General features: G+C 53.7%; 7 protein-coding genes across 7 annotated transcripts; 2 read left to right on the forward strand and 5 right to left on the reverse strand.

The window, feature by feature from the left end:
• Positions 1–86: 86 nt before the first annotated feature.
• Positions 87–1,965, reverse strand: G647_02304 (uncharacterized protein; the record flags this gene model as incomplete). Its single annotated transcript, XM_008726654.1, has 5 exons — positions 87–179; positions 261–328; positions 415–664; positions 830–897; positions 1,587–1,965. 5 exons carry the CDS (start codon positions 1,963–1,965, stop codon positions 87–89), a joined length of 858 nt encoding a protein of 285 aa, XP_008724876.1.
• A 1,121-nt stretch (positions 1,966–3,086) lies between these two features.
• On the reverse strand, positions 3,087–5,287 carry G647_02305 (uncharacterized protein; the record flags this gene model as incomplete). The annotated part of the gene is made up of 3 exons (XM_008726655.1): positions 3,087–3,757; positions 3,806–4,188; positions 4,239–5,287. 3 exons carry the CDS (start codon positions 5,285–5,287, stop codon positions 3,087–3,089), a joined length of 2,103 nt encoding a protein of 700 aa, XP_008724877.1.
• Positions 5,288–5,804: 517 nt separating this feature from the next.
• Positions 5,805–6,884, forward strand: G647_02306 (uncharacterized protein; the record flags this gene model as incomplete). Its single annotated transcript, XM_008726656.1, has 1 exon — positions 5,805–6,884. One exon carries the CDS (start codon positions 5,805–5,807, stop codon positions 6,882–6,884), a length of 1,080 nt encoding a protein of 359 aa, XP_008724878.1.
• A 343-nt stretch (positions 6,885–7,227) lies between these two features.
• Positions 7,228–7,747, reverse strand: G647_02307 (uncharacterized protein; the record flags this gene model as incomplete). The annotated part of the gene is made up of 2 exons (XM_008726657.1): positions 7,228–7,271; positions 7,327–7,747. The coding sequence occupies 2 exons, from the start codon at positions 7,745–7,747 to the stop codon at positions 7,228–7,230; spliced, it is 465 nt and encodes a 154-aa protein (XP_008724879.1).
• A 963-nt stretch (positions 7,748–8,710) lies between these two features.
• Positions 8,711–10,447, forward strand: G647_02308 (uncharacterized protein; the record flags this gene model as incomplete). Its single annotated transcript, XM_008726658.1, has 3 exons — positions 8,711–8,789; positions 8,844–9,042; positions 9,094–10,447. The coding sequence occupies 3 exons, from the start codon at positions 8,711–8,713 to the stop codon at positions 10,445–10,447; spliced, it is 1,632 nt and encodes a 543-aa protein (XP_008724880.1).
• Positions 10,448–10,730: 283 nt separating this feature from the next.
• On the reverse strand, positions 10,731–11,600 carry G647_02309 (uncharacterized protein; the record flags this gene model as incomplete). Its single annotated transcript, XM_008726659.1, has 4 exons — positions 10,731–10,781; positions 10,845–11,078; positions 11,165–11,259; positions 11,582–11,600. 4 exons carry the CDS (start codon positions 11,598–11,600, stop codon positions 10,731–10,733), a joined length of 399 nt encoding a protein of 132 aa, XP_008724881.1.
• A 2,497-nt stretch (positions 11,601–14,097) lies between these two features.
• G647_02310 (uncharacterized protein) lies at positions 14,098–14,571 on the reverse strand (the record flags this gene model as incomplete). The annotated part of the gene is made up of 1 exon (XM_008726660.1): positions 14,098–14,571. One exon carries the CDS (start codon positions 14,569–14,571, stop codon positions 14,098–14,100), a length of 474 nt encoding a protein of 157 aa, XP_008724882.1.
• Between the last annotated feature and the right edge of the window lie 3,078 nt (positions 14,572–17,649).

Here is a 17,649-nt window from a genome sequence, read left to right on the forward strand (position 1 = left end):
TATGAGCGGCTTGTCGACACAAGCACTGCGCCTGTACTCTTCTCGAACCCGCCATTCGGTGGACGGAGCCCTTCGAAGACACCGTCTCATATGCGAAACGGGTTGTTGAGGTCAAACTGATACCCGCACGACAGTTGGGGTATCTGAGAATAATTCTCCTGGAGGAGTGCCCTCGTATTCTGCAGGATCTTGTCGGGAGGAAAGAGCATGAATGTCAGCCAGCAATGAACATAGTAGTTAGTCTTGGTTATCCCTCTTACCTGCACATATGATATGTTCCAATACACATCCGTCTTCATCGTCTCCAGAAACGCCCAGGACATCGCGCCTACGCTCACGAAATCACGGACCGTCAATACCCAAGCAACCCACGCTTTCCCCGTCATTCAGCATCGTGAGCCGTGGACCACTTACCGACATGCCGACCATTAATGAAAGCGTCTGCAGAGGTCTGCTCGTCCTTGCACCCGGAGAGCATGAACACGGATTTGTTCTCCCTTCCCCATTCGGTCTGGAAGCCCTCGTCCGCGGACTGCAGTCCCTCCTCGTAATCCCCGTCGTACTGATGTTTGAGAGAGCGGAAGAACGAAGTCGCGCCCGCAAGAAGGTGGCGTGCTTCGCCTGCGTCGTCGAACGAGAAATCCCCTCTGATCAGATGGGAGGCCTGTGTGGTTCGCCAATGTAATGTGAGATTAGTCGTGTGAGGCGTGAGGCATGTGGCGTGTAGCGTGGACAGAAAATGCGGACTAGGGGGCCGTATACGGGGGAACATAGGACAGAGGACAGAGGATAGAGGTGATATATCATGTCGAATCGATACCTCACTCACCTCTCCGATCAGTTCCGCTCCCGCGCGCAGGTTATTCATGAGATTGATTCTGCCTTCGTCGTCGGTGCCTGTTGACGACACGAGGAGTTAGTATTCGTGAAGAAGAGGCGGAGTGAAAAGGAGAGGAGAGGGGAGTGACAAAAGTGATGGCTTGATCAGATGCATGCGCCACGCGCGCTTCGTCGGCTTTCAGACCCCTATCAGAACAGAGAGGTAGGGTTGGGATGTACCCACGGTATACGTATGGCAACTCCATCGCGGAACCACTGCCAGACACAGACGGGTGTTAGTGCATGCAGCATCCTGGATGTACATATGTGCAACGCAAACGTGGAGGCAGAGGCAGAGTCAGACGCAGACGCAGACGTGGACTCAGACACGGACTCAGACTCAGCCACCAAGGTTGGCATGTTGACAATCACGTCGGCCTTGTCTGCAAGCATGAGTGCATACATTGGATGCATATGTATCAGCCAACTCGGCCATCTGTCGGTCTCGCGGTCACGTACGTCCGTATGTCCGTACTTGGGCACATATACTCACGTCACCCTCGCCCATTGACTTGGCCGTTCACGTATGTACTCTCCCGGTATGGTCACGCACACACGCTCGATCGCTTGCCAGCCACATGTGATCATGCTCGCTCGCAAGCTCACTCATCGCTCATCACTCATCACTCACCTATGACAACAATCAAACAACACAAACAACACACACCCCTCAGCCAAGCCACTCACCAGCACGCGATGCAACGCACCACTATCGATCATGCCACTCCGTTCAAAATCCACGGGCACAATCGTATCGGCGAACCCGGACGAATGATACCCGCCTCCCTCCCCCCGGGGGTCGTCCGGCACCTGCCCGCCATGGCCCGAGTAATGCAAGAACAGGACACACCCGGGCTCGCTGACCAGCCAGTGCATCGCGGCCAGGATGTTATGCCCCGTGGGGAAGTGGGGCGACCGCGGGTCCGCGTCGTCCGTCAAGGTCACCATGTTGGCCGGGTGTGTCGAGAAGCCGCGCGAGACCAGGAACTCGGTCACGTTGGCCACGTCGTCGATGCAGCCTTGGAGCCTGTGCGTCGAGGTGGTGTAGTTGCAGCCGATGAGCAGGGCTTTGCGGCGCGGGGGCATTGTGGTGTAGATCCGGCCGTCAGACGGTGCCTAGATACGGAGTACAGTAGGTGATGCTAGAGGACAGAACAGCACGGCACGGCACGGCACAGTACAGTACAGAGTACAGTAAAGGTATCTCCAATGAAGACCAAGTTCAAGGTTGTTTGTTGCCTATGCATGTATCGTACGAGGACGAGGACGAGGTTATGGGCTATCAACCATTTCGAGTCTCATCGAGTGTTCTTCGCGTTGAACTATCTACCGGGCTACATGGTATTGGGTTTGTCGTTTTTCGGATGCAAATCCCCCTGATGGGTTCAGCTTTCACATTTCAGCCGCGGGAGGGGGTGGGACGCGAACCGAGAACCTAGAACCCAGAATAGCAACAAATAAGAAGAGGCGGTGGGTAATGGTGATGCGATTGTGTGATTCGGCAATCATGACTGGTACTCCATACCCGGACTCGTCCAAGGTAGAAAGAAGGAAGAAGGTTGACACGACCAAGTTCCACGCATTCCCGCATTCCCGCGACGCCGTGACTGGATGGCGGGAAAACTTTGGCGATCCCGCCGCCACCGCCAACTCGCTTGCGGTCCAATGCACGTCGCATGGGGTGAGATGATGAGCCCTTTTCCCCCTTTGGTGCCCGGGCCCTGCTAGTGGTCAGCAAACGACAAGTAAGCCTGTCCGGGTCTCGGGAGTCAGACGCATGTTTGAGAGGAAGAGGCTTGTCGAGAGTGTTAATGTGACGACCTGGTCTCGCGCGTGTCACTGTGGGAGTCATCACCGTAAAATGCTTAGGCTTGCCTTCACGAGGACACAAGATAGAATAACAAGTCCAATAGTATTCACAGCGAACGTGATGAAATTTTCGGGTCCCTTATTGCCCTTACAGTAGGAAAAGATATCTACCAGTAAAAATCCCACTTTTGCTCTTCGCGGTGTGCCTTGTCAAAAACAACAGGCAGCGCGTCAGAACGCCGAATATGTAGACCATGTCAGTGCCCGATTCCTTTGTTCCACAACAACGTCCGCCCTCGCGGGGGGATCGGACGACAAAAAGATTCCAAGAGCGCGGTTCATCAACTCGTGACACATAAAAGAAACCAAATTCCCAATCCAGAATCCCTCCTCGGAGCCTATACACTGAACCACTCGCAAATACAGTTCGAGCCCAACTGCTGCACCGTGTTTCCGTTGCGCTTGCGCCTAGTCAGTCTGCCGCCGCCGGTAGCAGCCGCAGAATTGTAGTCGCTTTCTTCAATGCAAATCGTCGGCACATCAGGTATAGGCATGATCTGCCAGTTGTTGAGCACTTGCATCTGTTGGCAATACGGTTCCACGTTGTCCTCGGGTTTGCGTTTCTCCACCATCTTGGCTAGTTTGGGGAAGTTGGGTGAGCCTACACTGGCTTGACGTCGGACTTTCGATCCACCAGTCCAATATGCTTCTTCGGTAGGCTCGCTGGGGTAAGGTGTCGTCAATGAGGGGTTCTGGCTCGTCGCTTCACTGCCATACTTTGGTCCGGAGGTCGACGACATGGCATAGCTATGAGCAGTCGTGTGAGTGCTTGAAGCCGAAGTTATTGTGCTGCTAGCATTATCAATCTCATTTGTGTCATCCATGTTTTGGTCCAAGAAGATCCAGAATTCGCTGATAGTGGAATTCCAAAAGCAGTACCATGGCTTGTCACCAATGTTCAGGTAGTTATCTTCGTCACCCCAGTAGCCCATACCTCTTCCTGATAGCTCTGGTGCAATTGGAGAGCGTTTATCCATGTATTCAGGCGGAGAGAGCTGGTCCTCAGGGACTGCAGGTCGAGTTAGTCATGAACCCGTTGGACCGGGCAAGCACTTACCGATGATGAGTTTGTCGAACAGGACGCTGAAAAACAAGGCCACTCCGAGTTCGTCATCTTCCTTGTCCATGTACGGCTCCATCGTAAAGGAAGTTCCGTTGAAGTCCGGAGGTTGCGGTCCATATCTGAAAAGCTGAGGTCTTACCGAGTAATCATCGAACACAGCTGACAGAGGTGGACGACCAGAGCTGTCGAATATGTTTATTCCAAGTCTTGCATAGTCCAAGCACTCCCACGTGCTAGCATACTGCCCGTCAATCACACAAGCATCGACTTGTTGGGTTTGATTGAGCGGGATTGTGTAGTGACCCGTTGGACACGATGGTGTGGAAGGGCCGGTCTGAGCAGGATCGGCATCTAACCATACGGTCGTAGTTGCTGCCCTGTGAGAACGTCAGCATAGGCTAATAGATTGGAGCAGGGACTGACGTACGCCTCAGCTTGGTGCTGGCCGTGTTGATTCCCAACGACACCACCGACAACACCACCAACTACTGCCGCGAGAATCACGACAGTGACGACAAAGAGTACCGTTCGCAGGGGTACTCCACAGCATGTCCTTCGCCGTCGCTTTTCAGTCAAGCCTTCTTTCCTGGCAACTTCACCTGGACCGGATCCAGCTCCGACAGCGGTCAGTTCCACATCCGACCCAGAAGCATCAGCGGCTGGAAGAGTCGAGGGCGCAGCTGATTCTTCAGTGGCGGTAGACCGCTGCGGGTCTATCCTGGCCATGTCCCCTTTTGCGATAACGTTGTCGGCATATCGACTATAGGGTGGTAATTGCTCGACATGTCCATCTGTGCCCACAATGTCACCCAACTCATTCCCGGACGAGGTAGACGCCGGCTGATATGCTTGGCCGATGCCCGGGAATCCCAGGCCGACGTGTGCCTCGGAGCTGTCATCGTCAGGTACAGTGTTCTGAGGATACATCGAATATGGGTGTTCAGGTCCGCCTTGGGGAACGAAAGGCAGTTCCAGAGGTCGAATCGTCGAATCGCTGACTATACTCGACGCTCTAGTGACCTGAGTGTATAAGCCATAGGGTTGACTGGGTGCGGTTGGTCCTCGATAAGGACTCTGGGCCCTTGGCCCCGAAAATCGAGACGAAGTGCTGAGAGATCTTCGGGTGTCTGCTACAGAGCGGGAGGAGGTTGATGTGGCTCGATGAGGAGGCGCGGAGGAGTCGGCTGGTAGAGGTCTTTTCGCGAGGGATGAACGATTGAGATTCAACGTGTTGCCGGGTAGCCCTGGCGGTATATATTCTCGAGATTCTCGTGTTGTGTCATTGTATTGGTCCACGCTCAGCTCCTCCGGGCGACTGTCGATTGAGTTCGTTGGACTTGATGCGCCTATCGAATCTCGATCGAGAGCGTAATCGTCACTGAAGACGTTGGGGTTTATAGAGTTGACTGGTGACCGCCTCGACGTGCTTCCTTCCTCCATCGACTGTGAGCGTCTTGAGGGAGGTCGTCGCGCCATTGGCGCTGCGCCACCTTCTTAGGAGGCCCGGCTCCCAGAACCCACAAACAGAGGCGGTCGATATAGAGACGGTACCGACCAGGACTTGAGGTGTGTTGATGGATTGATTGCGGTGGGTAAAAGTGGCTTGCAGGGCGGGAGGAAGACGGCGGTGGTGGTGATGATGTTGGAACTGAGGGTGATCAATGGTGAATTGGAGGTGCGGAACAGTGACAAGAGCCCAGTCTGGAGGTCTCATTAGGCTCGTTCTGCACTTGCCGTGTCTATTCCGATCTGGTCTTGGCCGGCAACAAATGAGGTAAAGACCAGCTTGGCAATACTGATCCTGCCCTCTTTGGGACTAGTGCCATCCAGGCTCGGGTCAATATTTCTCTGCGCTGCTGGCGGTGAAACCGTGTTGCTCTCTGTGGCTGTCGATCATGTTACGGGGATGTCTCCTTTGCTGATCATTTAAGCAGCTTCACCTTGATGACTATTCAGCAGAAAGAGTCTCAGCAGTGGTCCTCAGCGTCTAATTATGGCGGCGGCTGCCGAAGTGCAGGCTCTGCTACGTTTCTTAACAAAGGACGCTCGCATCCCGTTAGCGGAGGCTATGCCAAAGATCAATGCTCTTCGCAAACAGCAGCTGAACACGCCTGAAAATATTGCCAACGCTAATGAGGCCGACCTCCGGTCTATCTTCGCTGACGAGAAGGTGCTCAAGCAGGTAGCCAACGCGGCGAAGCGTGTCTCGAACCCCAAGAAGCGAGCGGCATCTGCACAATCCAGCTCTCCGTCGTCGAAACGCGCGAGGAGCGAACTAGGACCTGCCGATGATGAGGCTTTGCTTGTTCCGCCGCAGACAAATATTCCACTGGAAAAGCTAGAGCACGTCATCATTGAGACGAATCGAGCACCTCTCTTTCTCGCCTTTACCATAGCCGTCCTCGCATATACACACCCCGAGCAGCCTCTCTCCAGCCGATGGAGTCTGGCTCAAGGTGTGGTTAGTGCCGGCGCTCAGAGTAAAGCCAAGTACCTAGGCCTCACGAGTGGGCCTACTGCGGAAGAAGATGGTTGGGCACAAGGGCAGCCGAAGGTCATGATAATGGGTCGTGAAATAGCGGTGATGCGCAGGCATGTGCCAGTCGACGTGGACGGTGAAGCGACCACTCCTGGTGATGCTTTCTGGGCGCTGGACCTTGAAGCACTTCGCAAGTCGAATGGCCCGCTAATCGCGGGCAAGGATGTCAAGCGCTCTTCGGGACCTCCTATCCACAAAGCTGCCGCCCCGAGAAACTATCTCCTCAAGTCCATGATGATAATTGATCCCGACCCAGCGCTGTCAGGTGAGACGACTTATGGGAACGGGGCGACGGCGAAGAAGAAGAATACGCAGGAAGTCGTGAAAAAGAAGGAAGATGCCGCGGCCATGATGTTGAAAGCTATCGACGCAGTCTGCAAGAGTTGGGCATCTGTTCTAACCGCAGAGCAACTCGATCAGAGAGCACAAACTTGGTACACCCGCGTTCGACCCGATGTCGAGCAAGGTCAAGCCGGCTGGGGACATAGAGGTCAGGTGCGCATCGCAGACATACTGAAGCTTAGGAAGGAATGAAATTCCACCTTTCTAGATAGCTACGTTACCGATGACCGGCCTCATTCACACATAACAGTCCTGCGCAATTGATGGCTCCATTGAAGGCTACTTTGATGTGATGCAGTGCAGACAACGACCATGTTTTGATAACATCCACTCTTTCAGTCATGCTGCTCAGCTCCCCGCTGCATTATCCAGCAACCATTGTCCTCCTTGGCGACAATCTGAAGCGTTCTGCATGTTTACGGCTTTGTAATCAATTCTATTAGGGTCAATGGCAAATTCGACTGCCCCAAACATTAACGCCATAACTGTTGAGCCACATTCGCATCGGAGCCGTACTTCCTTCCTGTCACCAGCTTCAATTCTTTACCCCTTTGTCCTCGCTAGACGTTCCAACATCGCCTAGCACTCGATATTAGCTTAGATTTCGCGGCAAAGCACAGGTTCAACGACGCACCTTTCCAGAATTGCTTGTCAACTTTGTTGTCCTTCTCACTTAGCTGATTCTCTGTTCTCTCATATCGATTCTCCAGTTCTTCGTTGTGCTTTCTCACTTCGGGATCATCCTTTTCGGCGGCTGACCGAGGACGGTGGATAGCAGGAGTGCCACCCTTGCTAGAAGTATCGCTCTTGTTTCCGCTCTGGCCGGAGCTTTGGCTGGAGCTTTGATTCCCGCCTTTGCTGGCGCTTGGGGATTCTGGGCCCGGGTGCTCTAAGTCGGCTTTCGGATTCCCTTGGTCGATACCTTGCTGCATTCCCGACTGCTTACTGCCGTAATCTTGTGAAGCTAGCCGCTTTGATTGTGTAGGGTAGGAGAGAGCTGGCAAACGGCGAGTGACGCGGGCTGTTCCCGAAACACTGCGAAGTATAGGTAACATCTTGACTGTTTCAATGGGTGTATTCTGCAAACAACGTACGTGTTCAGCTGTGAGAAGTGCACGCGGAGGCTTTTGTTTTTAGCAAGATAATTAAGCTTGAAGATTTTTGGATTGTCAGACACTAAATCAATTACTGATCTGTCACCCCGTGCCCATGACTTCATTGAACGCCAAGTGATTTTACGACGACTCCAAGCAGAGAGTTCTGCGTTTTGGCTACCATACGGAGTACAGCTTACAAGTTTATGGCGCGAATGCCGCTTAACTACGGCTGAGTATCCTCCTGTTGCCAGAGTTCGAGGTACAGACACCTGCCTTTTCTTGCCAGCAGTCGTTCGCCGACAGAGCCTCTCCAGGTGGTTCCCTCAACAAGCTGGCCTGAAGCGGTGACGTAATAGTCTCAAGGTTGCGCATCGCGTGTTTTCCCCGCATTAAAAGTCGCGACAGCTTTGGCGTGACGCACATTCTTGACTCCGGCTTTGTGTTTCGTCGGATTTGGTTCCCGCGTCATCGATTTTCAGCTCGCCTCGCCTGCCTGCAAATGCATTCAGCATGTGGTGCCCATAGAAGTGCTGTGCCCTGATATGAGTACTCGTACGAGTACATTGATCGAATACTAGTACTCGTAGTCGCAGCATGATTGAACGGCATGTGTGGTGCCTGGAAGTCTAGGATAAGTAAACGAATCAGGTTCACTTGCTCTATTACGGTGTATCTCGTACTGTGAGCTGTCCTTCACTTGTGCTCTGTCCTTGCGCCACTTCTGCCACACCCTTCCTGCTCTGGCTCATCACTTCCCTTCTCATTAACGCACTCTGACGTCAAGGGACACAAACACCGAACTGTCAACCTTGCTTGAACCACTTCCTCTTCGTCGTCTTCTTTTCGAAACTGATTACTTTCTTCCCTAATTCTCCCCCTGCTCACTGCTACCATCTGTATCGGCGGACAGAATCTGCAACCATGAGATTCTCTTTCACCAAACTCCTAGTCGTGGGCTTAGCCTCGACAGCGACTGCTAGCACTTGGTTCAGTAAAGCCGGTATGCTCCAATCTCGCCTCATCCTGCCAGATTTTATGTTAACCTTTCTTCTAGCTTACAACAAGTGGCATGAGACTGAGCTAGAGAGATGGCTGTCTGACCACGACGTCCCGTACCCTACCCCTGCGGATAGAAAAGATCTTGAGAATCTCGTCAAAGAGAACTGGCAAGCGAAGGTGGTCGATCCTGCCACCGCAGCCAATGATAAGACGACGGACCACTATCACAGTGTTAAGGACTGGATCTTCGACAGGTATAAATCTACACTGCTAGGTCGTTGACACGCATGCTAATTTCGTGGCAGCTGGACTGAATCTTCCCTGAAGAGCTTCCTTGATCACCACAATATCCCTCACCCACAACCGCGTACCAGAGACAGCCTTTTGACCACTGCTCGCCAGAACTACGACTCCGTCGCCAAACAACTTGGTGAATACGCCTCTTACCCAGGGGACTGGCTCTACGCTACATGGTCTGAATCCGATCTCAAAGAGTACCTCGATGAACGTGGCATCCCAGTTCCACAGCCCACCACTCGTGACAAGCTCATTGCTCATGTCCGTCGAAATGCGCGTTTGGCTTCTCTCAACACATCCTCAGCCGCGAAAGCAGCCAGCTCTTCCTACTCCAGTGCAAGCTCTGTGGCAAGCGCTTCAGCAGCCAGTGCCCAAGCTAGTCTGAGTGATGCTCTGTTCGATGCATGGTCTGATAGCAAACTGAAAGAGTTCCTTGACACTCATGGCGTTCCTGTCCCACAAGGTAGCAAGAAGAACGAACTCGTTGCTTTGGCTCGGAAGCACCGCGCCCAGCTTGAGGCAAGTGCGTCCTCGGCATCTGGCCAAGCTGCGGCCAGTGGCTCTTCGCTCTCCGGCTCTGCTGCTTCTGCATTTGGTGCGGCCACTACGAAGGCCGGCAATGAATACGCCAAAGCCACAGATGATGCCTCCTTGGCTGCCGAGGATGCGTTCAACAAGGCTTCAGAGACATGGTCCGATTCTCGCCTCAAGGCTTACCTTGATTCTCGCGGCGTCCCCGTCCCTCAGAACAGCAAGCGTGACGAACTTCTCAAGCAGGTCCGTTTGAACCGACACAAGGCAGCCACAGGTTGGTCTGCATGGACATTTGACACCTGGACCAAAGAGAATCTTCAGAACTACCTTGCAGCTCACAGCAAAAAATACAAGAAAAACGCCAAGGCAAGCCGTGATGACCTGGTCAAACAAGCTCAAGACTCCTATGCCTCCGCTTCCAAGAGCGGTGGTACAGGTTACGCCTCAGTCACCAATTACCTTGCAAAACAGACCGATGCTGCAAAAGACACCACGTTTGACACCTGGTCTGACAGTGAATTGAAGAGCTATCTCGACAGCTACGGTGTCCCGAACTACCAAGGCTCTACCACCAATGAACTCCGCGCGCAAGCCAAGAAGCAATACAACTACTTCAAGTACGGCACATCGTCACCACAGGGCACAATCTTCGAACGCATTAAGAGCGGATTGCAATGGGTTCTCGGACAGGCTCAAGGTCCCGCCTCCAGTGCTTCTGGAACTGCATCCGCATCTGCGAGCTCAGCATCCAGTGTCGCCTCCAAATCTGCCAGCTCCGCTTCAAGCCAAGCTTCCAAAAGTGCCACCAGTGCCAAGAATGAATTGTAGGGTAGTGCAGAAGGAATGATACCCCATAGATAATTGGAGGACGACTACGAGCTATTGGATGAAGATGGGAGTGGCGTGGGTACTGGTGAAGGAATGATCAACGAATGACAATGGAACGGCTTCAGGTGATGAACAGGCTGATGAACTGTATTCTTTAGAGCTTCCAAGCTATGATAGCAATACCCTGGAATGAGAAAAGCGATGCTTGCGCCCAGATCGTCACTGAGTCTTATGATTCCGTAGATGCTCCTACGTACCAGCCTAGGCATCGTCGGGGACCAGATCAATGGAAGTCCGTCTTGTGGAAGGCCACCAACTTCCCTACAACCAAATACTGCATTCAAAATCAGTCTTGCGGCCCCTTCACTCTCCCATCCGACACGAACTAAGAACTCACCTTTTCGTCAAACCGCTCTATCCACCCGTTCAAGTTTTCCACCTGCTCACTAGTCAAATCCTCACAAGGGTCGAGCGGTCCGTCGAGGTCTTTCGTCAACATCTCTTCATCAAAACTCTGGCAGGCGAGGCCTCGAGTAGCGTCGCGGCCTGCGAAGTTCTCATAGGGGCCGCCGGGGCCGTAGAAGTTGCGGCCCGAAGAGACGTCGTAGACTTTGCCGCGGACGGCGAGGTACTATTCAGGGCATTTAGTTATGGATCGTGGTGGTGTTGTTGAACGGGATTCAAATTGTGTTGAAACCGCCCGCTTGGTGAACTCACCACTGGCGCGTTCTCCGTGCCGTTATACTTCAGTAGTGTCCGAGGCGTGAAGGTCTTGAAGACAATAGGCGGCGGTCCCGCGGGCAGGGATGGTGCTGAGGAGGGCCGTAGGCGCAGGTAGATCAGGGTGAGGACGAGGACGAGGAGGGTGAGGTTCAGCGGCGTTAGGAGGGGGGTGGTGATTGCGAAGCTTGTCACAGAACGCCAGTGTCAGCCCAGCTAGGCTAGGTGAAGGGAGAAAAACATCTGGTAGTGGTAGACGGTGACGGGGGGAGAAGAAGGCCTACAATGTTTCGCGCATCTCCTTGTTATGGGCTTCGACTTCTGCGAAGTTCTATGTCAGTGCTGTGTATCTTGGATGATGGGCGACGATGGGTCTGCGGTTGGTCGATGCCGACGGGGGAGAGCTTTACATACCTGGTGGGATGCCGCTCATGTTTGCGACTTTCGTGCACGGCTACCGCTTGCGTCTTCTCAGCGCTATGCAGGTTCTGAGTGAAGAGGGAGGGAAGGTCTTGCTCAAGGTCAATGCCTCAGCAGGTATTACTGGACTTGCATTTGCGTTCAAGTTGGTAGCGAAACAACGATGAGGATAACTCCGTGCATTCCCGCATCTCGTTCTGAGAATGGCGGGGAAGTGCCGCTGTCAGCCACCGGAAGCAGCCGATGTCAGTGGAGCATGATATGTACACAAGGTGGCAAGCAGGCTGCGGCGGGCATGGCGGCACGACGGATATCTGGCCTGGTCTTTAGATTGAAAAGTCCTTGATTACTCCGTACTAACTACTCCGTACTCCGTACAACCGTTCAAGACGGGTCCTGGTGTGGCTTGCTAGGTACCTAAGTTCACATCTTCTCCTGCAAGGGCTGGATGCCAGGCCTGTCTCTCCTCCTAGACTTCTCCCTTTTCACCTGCTTCATGCTTCCCATGAGCAAGGTGCATGGTCGACCGATACTGGGAACCTTCCACGCTCGCGATGTTGGACTACTATCGAGAATAGAAGACCGGGGGGTTGGGGCCATTGTACGTCTGGGTACCTCCATAGAGGACATTGGCGCCTCCGGAGTTATCTCCCCAATGCTCGAAGCGATCAGCATCCTTGTCGTCAGAGCCATCATCACTGCCACCATCACTGTCATCGTCAACGCCGTCGTCAACGCCATCGTCAGTACCATCGTCAGTACTATTATGGTTTTCGTCATCATCGTGACCGACGTCACCAATCGCCGAGTCGTTACCGACCTATGAGCTGAGGTGAGAATCTGTTTCGAAGCCCTCCACGATTGTGCGGCGTACAGAGTTTTTCCTCTTCTGTTCTTCACCGCCACCTTGTTCCTGCCGGTTTTTGTGTTGTCGACTGTCATGATTCTGGCTTGCGCAACGTGCAGGGCGCGAAACAGGATCCCTCGCAGCTGGAAGCACATTTTGGGGTAAGCATCCTAACTTCAGTGTAACGACGTGCCACGTATGGCCTTACCGTACCGCGGCGACGCCTTGTTGAATTCTTGGTCGCCACCAAAGAGCACGTTCGCTCCAGTCGTGTTGTTGCCGACCTGTTTGAATGTTCGGCGTCGCTGACGGTGTTGCAGGGCCTAGTTCCAGTGAATCAGGGTTGATACTCGGCGAAAGGCATCCAAAGCCACTGCAGGGGGGGTTGTGTACCGCTCGAGGTTGGCCTGGCCTTGTCCTCTCTCCAATAAATGGCGTGCCTGCGCTGTCTAGGCGGAGACTGCTGGATTGCGAACCGGGGACCTGTTCTTTGCGCTTCAGAGGCGCGAGTTCCCGTGATGGAGAAACTGACAACTCTCTGACGATCACAGTGGCACTCAATTGCTTTGGATGCGCCATCGTGTGAATTGTTGGGTGAAGAATACTAACAGCGCTAGAACTGCTTTTATCATCTCGAAGACTCTTCGCCAGATACCAGATACCCTGCTGGAGCCGCTGCTGTCATGCGAACCACCAAGAGGCGCCCGCCCACAGGGGCTGTTGCCTACCAGGTAGCTGCGCCAATACCTGCGGGGCGTATCAGAACCGGCGGTTACAGAGGCCTAAGTCTAGGTACTCCTCTTCGGGTCAGAGGCATTGCGCTCATATTCACCCACCCATCGACCCGCCGTTGGCCTGAAGACCTTGGCCGCTGATCGAAGCTGCATGAAAAGCAGGGAAATGCAAGCATTGCAGCTGCCCAGCCGTCAAGCTAGCGCGAGTGCCCCGAATAAACGTATATCAATCACCCGAATTACTCCTACCATTGGTAGAGTGGCCTGAAGACCTTGACCGCTGATCGAAGCTGCAAGAAAAGCAGGGAAATGCAAGCATTGCAGCTGCCCAACCGTCAAGCCAGCGCGAGTGCCCCGAACAAACACATATCAATCACCCGATTGCAGGTTGCTCTACCAATAGTGTGCGGGTCATGCGCGACCGAAGAAAACTGGTGCCCCGGAAAACACCTGATTCCCCCCATAAAGGACATTCGAGCCGGATTGGTTGCTGCCGTATTGAGCGATAGTGGCACAAGGTCGCTCTCTCCTCGGGCGGCTACGGTCTGAGGCTTGCGCCAGCGGATGTCAGATTTGGACATGCAGAGGAGAAGTGACGGCAAGTTTACCTTTGCGCTCCTTTCTCGGGCTCGCTCTATTGGTCTGTGCACGCAAGATATGAGGCTCTGCCAGGCCGTTGATCACATGCCAGTCGGAACATCCAGGCGGGCCTGAAATCGGGTCGGTATTGCTTTCGTCGGCACTTCTATCGTGCTGCACGCCCTTGCACATTCGCTGACACTCGGTCACCACAGTTGCCGTGCTCACCATGTCGTCTTCGGATACAATACGAGCCTTGAGTTCTGACACGTGAATGTTCATTTGGGTCATTTGCTGGTGGTTGTCAATGCATAACCGCTGGGTAGCGTTGCAAATCGTTCTAGGCACAATCAGTATGCTGCAAGCCGTGCAAGGGTGTTTGAGCCAGGGATGACTCGGATCACAGACTTGGTTTCAATTTGTAACGCCAGCATCAACGATGCTTTCTGGCGTTCGATGTCCGTCAAAATACTTCTGATCTCGGTGCGCCGCATCTTCCACATGACGGACTTGCGAGCCTTATCGAAGCTATGCATCGGAGCCAGCTTGATCGTCAAATACTCCAGATGCAGTCGACATGTTTCCAGTGAATCTTTCAGTCCCGTAAAAGGTGTCTCCTCGAATCCTTCTTTCCTCGGAGTTGTGTTTGCTGTTGCGGACGATTCGTACACCTGGCGTAGCACGCTCTGTAGGCTTTGCACCTCTGCCTGCACATTCCTGTGCTCTTCTGAGGCGTTCTTGAGGTCCCGGATGAACGTGACAAGCGAGTCGGCGACTTGCAACACGGTCAGGATACTCGCTGCGATGCTGACCGGGTCGCCCATGGAAAGCCACGCCTGTCGTCGAAAGTGATGCTGAAGCCGCATGTAAAAAAGCTCGGCTACTAAGACCCTTCCAGCTCTGCGGCGCGGCTCTGCTCTAGAGTTGTCGGTGGCTCGGTGGTTGGGTTGCTCGCTCAGCTTGGGATGGGAAGTGAGGACTCTTCTCTCAGCGGCTCCAGAATTGTCAGCCTCCAGACTTTGCTCCATTTCCACTTTCCACGGCCCACTCAAGGACAACGCATGGCCTGGAATCCTTGCGTGACGTTAATCCGCGTTGCGGCCGAGAATTGCCTCCGGAGCCCTGCCACTGCAGCGCCCATGCAGGCCAGATGCGAGCAGCGAGGCAAAGGAGGGTCGCGGCATGCGGTACGAGGTAGTGGTAGGCAGGTCATAGGGGCACACCGGTTTGCATGCATGCAATGCCACGTCGGCACCCGTTTTTCATTGGATTCACCGCGATCGACTCGCAGGGACCCTCGCAGGGACCCTCGCAATCGTGGCTGTTCGCGGTTGACGAACTGTAAGCATGTAACGGTAGTTAGTTATTCAGTCAGTCAGTCAGTGTTCAAGCCAGATGCTCTGATCTCGCACCTTCTCGTGGCGTGCTGTCGGACAGCCATCTCTCAAGGGCACCTAACTTGACTTGGCTTACGCGACGTGCGTGTCGGTTCGTGACATTCATGTCTCTCCCACCCACTGAGGTGAAAGCATAGGTAATCAACCCTCTCAGAAGGCCAGGTAGCGGTGATGAGGCGAGCTGCAATTCAGCCTAGGCTAAGCACGGCACTGTAATTTGCAGGCGTGGTGCTAGATATGTGGAGGAGGATGCGCCATGGCGGTTGTACCAGGCGACATCGTCGTCTGTGTGGATGTGGTGGCAGGCTTAGGCGTTGGCACACGGTCTGCCCCAGGTCGGGTAGGAATCTGCATCACTTTTGTCCTTCATTTTTGACACCTAGGCGCTTGCTCTTGCACTTAGCGCGGTGATGTGAAGGCCCGGTTGTGGGCGTATTGCCAACTTGTCGGCCTGTCTGAGAAACATATGTGGCAATTCGGCGCCCAAGAGGAGCTGCATTGGTGGAAATTCAATTGAATGGTCATTTTTTATTTTCTATTTTGGAACATTGACCACAAGGCATAAACATGGCTGGATGGGCTGGATCGGCGGCCAGTCCCTGAAGCTGTACATATAAGTCTTCTCTAGCATCTACGGGTCTTCTTTTCCGCATCGGATGGGAGAGATCCCAATTGAAGAAACACAAAGACTTTCCGACGACGCAGACTCTTGTCCTATTCAGTCGTTGGCGTCGTGAGCATGATCGTCAAACTCAACTTCAACTTCTTCGAGCAGTCGACTCCCATCTCTTGTCATTGCAGGAAACTCTATTCTCTTCCCGTTCTTTGGCAGCGTGCGGTCCAGTGCTGCAAAAGTATAGTTGCGACCGGTTTCCTTCCCGGTCGAACCGAGCTCGGGTCCTAAGATGCATATTTCGATGAGACCAGTACTCGCTCTCGACGAAGGCGACATGGGCTTGATTGATTCTTGTAATGTTCTGGCCACCGCCTTGTCTGTGTCGCGGTTAGTGTCCTGCGTCAAGACGACACTTGCCCTGTCTGTCAGAATGGACTCACATTCGTCTGGGTCTCTCGTCGCTGACTCGGCTAGAGAAAGGACACGAGCGTATATCTGTGAACGAGCGAGGCTGCATTCATTGCTCTGTAGGCCGAGTCCCGCGACGTATCTGATGACTTTTCGTTGCAACTCCCATACCAGTTTGACGATTTGGTCGGCAAAGGCATCTGGAGACTCCGGTGACGGCCTTGATTGCAGACTAGGGTCGGTGAGAGGAAGGCTGGGTGTCGAGAGAGACTCTTCTGGTCTGGAAATCGTCGATTGTCGAGGATATGGAACCGCATCGTTGTTTGAAACTTTGGGAAGAGGGTGAGCGGGGTGAGGGATAGATGGAATCCTGCGGTTTCGATTTGGATCTGAGACTCTGTTTCGGCGAGGTACGGGACTGCTTGAACGTGCGCTGGCTGTTGACTGGTGACGGCGGGTGACAGAAAGCTCTCGGGTACAAAAGCAGAGCAGACACCTCATATTCACCATCATCGACACGTGGGTGCAGACTTGAGGCCTTTCGTACGTGCGCACTCTTGCCGAACTAGCTATCGCAATGAAATCGTGACTGATGTTGGGCGTTGTCCCGGCGGGCTGGTGTCGCGGAAGCGTACACAGGAACACAGATAGCCAGCCAGATGGCACTGCTTGGATTCAGAGTATCCCTAGCTTCCGTGCAGGGAGAACCCACTTGGAAGTATGCAAGTATGCAAGTAACTTGTCGATGAGGAGGTATTAAAGAATTTGATTCGGTCTGGGACGATTGATGTTCGATGCTCGGCACAAGTGAGCTGGAAGTAACGGGATGGTGGATTAGGCGAATGCTCTGCCGGGCAGGACGCCCACAAGAGAGGGTCTAATGGGGCTCGGGCTGCATGGCATACATCTTGGGCGTCGCAGTGCCAAAGGGAAGAAGCCAGTGTTAGGGCGCTGCTACTTCCGCCGCGTTCAACGGGGCTAAATTAGGCATTGCTTTGAGTCAAGCGTTGCTGCAAGGCAGCTTTATCACAACACGGTCAGTTTGGAAACTGGGGAAGGCGGGCGCCAGCGACAATGAGGCTCGGTGCCGCCAAGGCTTCCAGCGCGCTCTTGCACCCCTCCTCAACATCCCTGCTCCTTCTCGCCTCCCATGCCACTGATGGTGCAGATGCATACACCATCACCTGCGCTGTCTGCAGAGCTGTCATTTCCCCTAGCCGAATCGCAGCCCCTCATCTCTTCACTTCTGCCGCCCCTATCAGAACCATGATCTCAGAGAAATTGCTGCTGGTTGGGCAGGCTGAAGTACCCATGTTTTCAGCCTTCGTTAAGCCGGCTCGCGGTGTTGTGTAACGCCCAACGCCCAATCCTTCTGTCTGCTACCCGGCGATGAAGCGAAGAGACTCGGCTACCCCAATGGATAAGGGAAACCATTTAGTCCAGCCGTGCTCAAGCTTTCGAGCCTGCTCCCGAGCCTATCT

Source organism: Cladophialophora carrionii (genome assembly GCF_000365165.1).
Source record: "Cladophialophora carrionii CBS 160.54 unplaced genomic scaffold supercont1.2, whole genome shotgun sequence".
Lineage (NCBI taxonomy): Eukaryota > Fungi > Ascomycota > Eurotiomycetes > Chaetothyriales > Herpotrichiellaceae > Cladophialophora > Cladophialophora carrionii.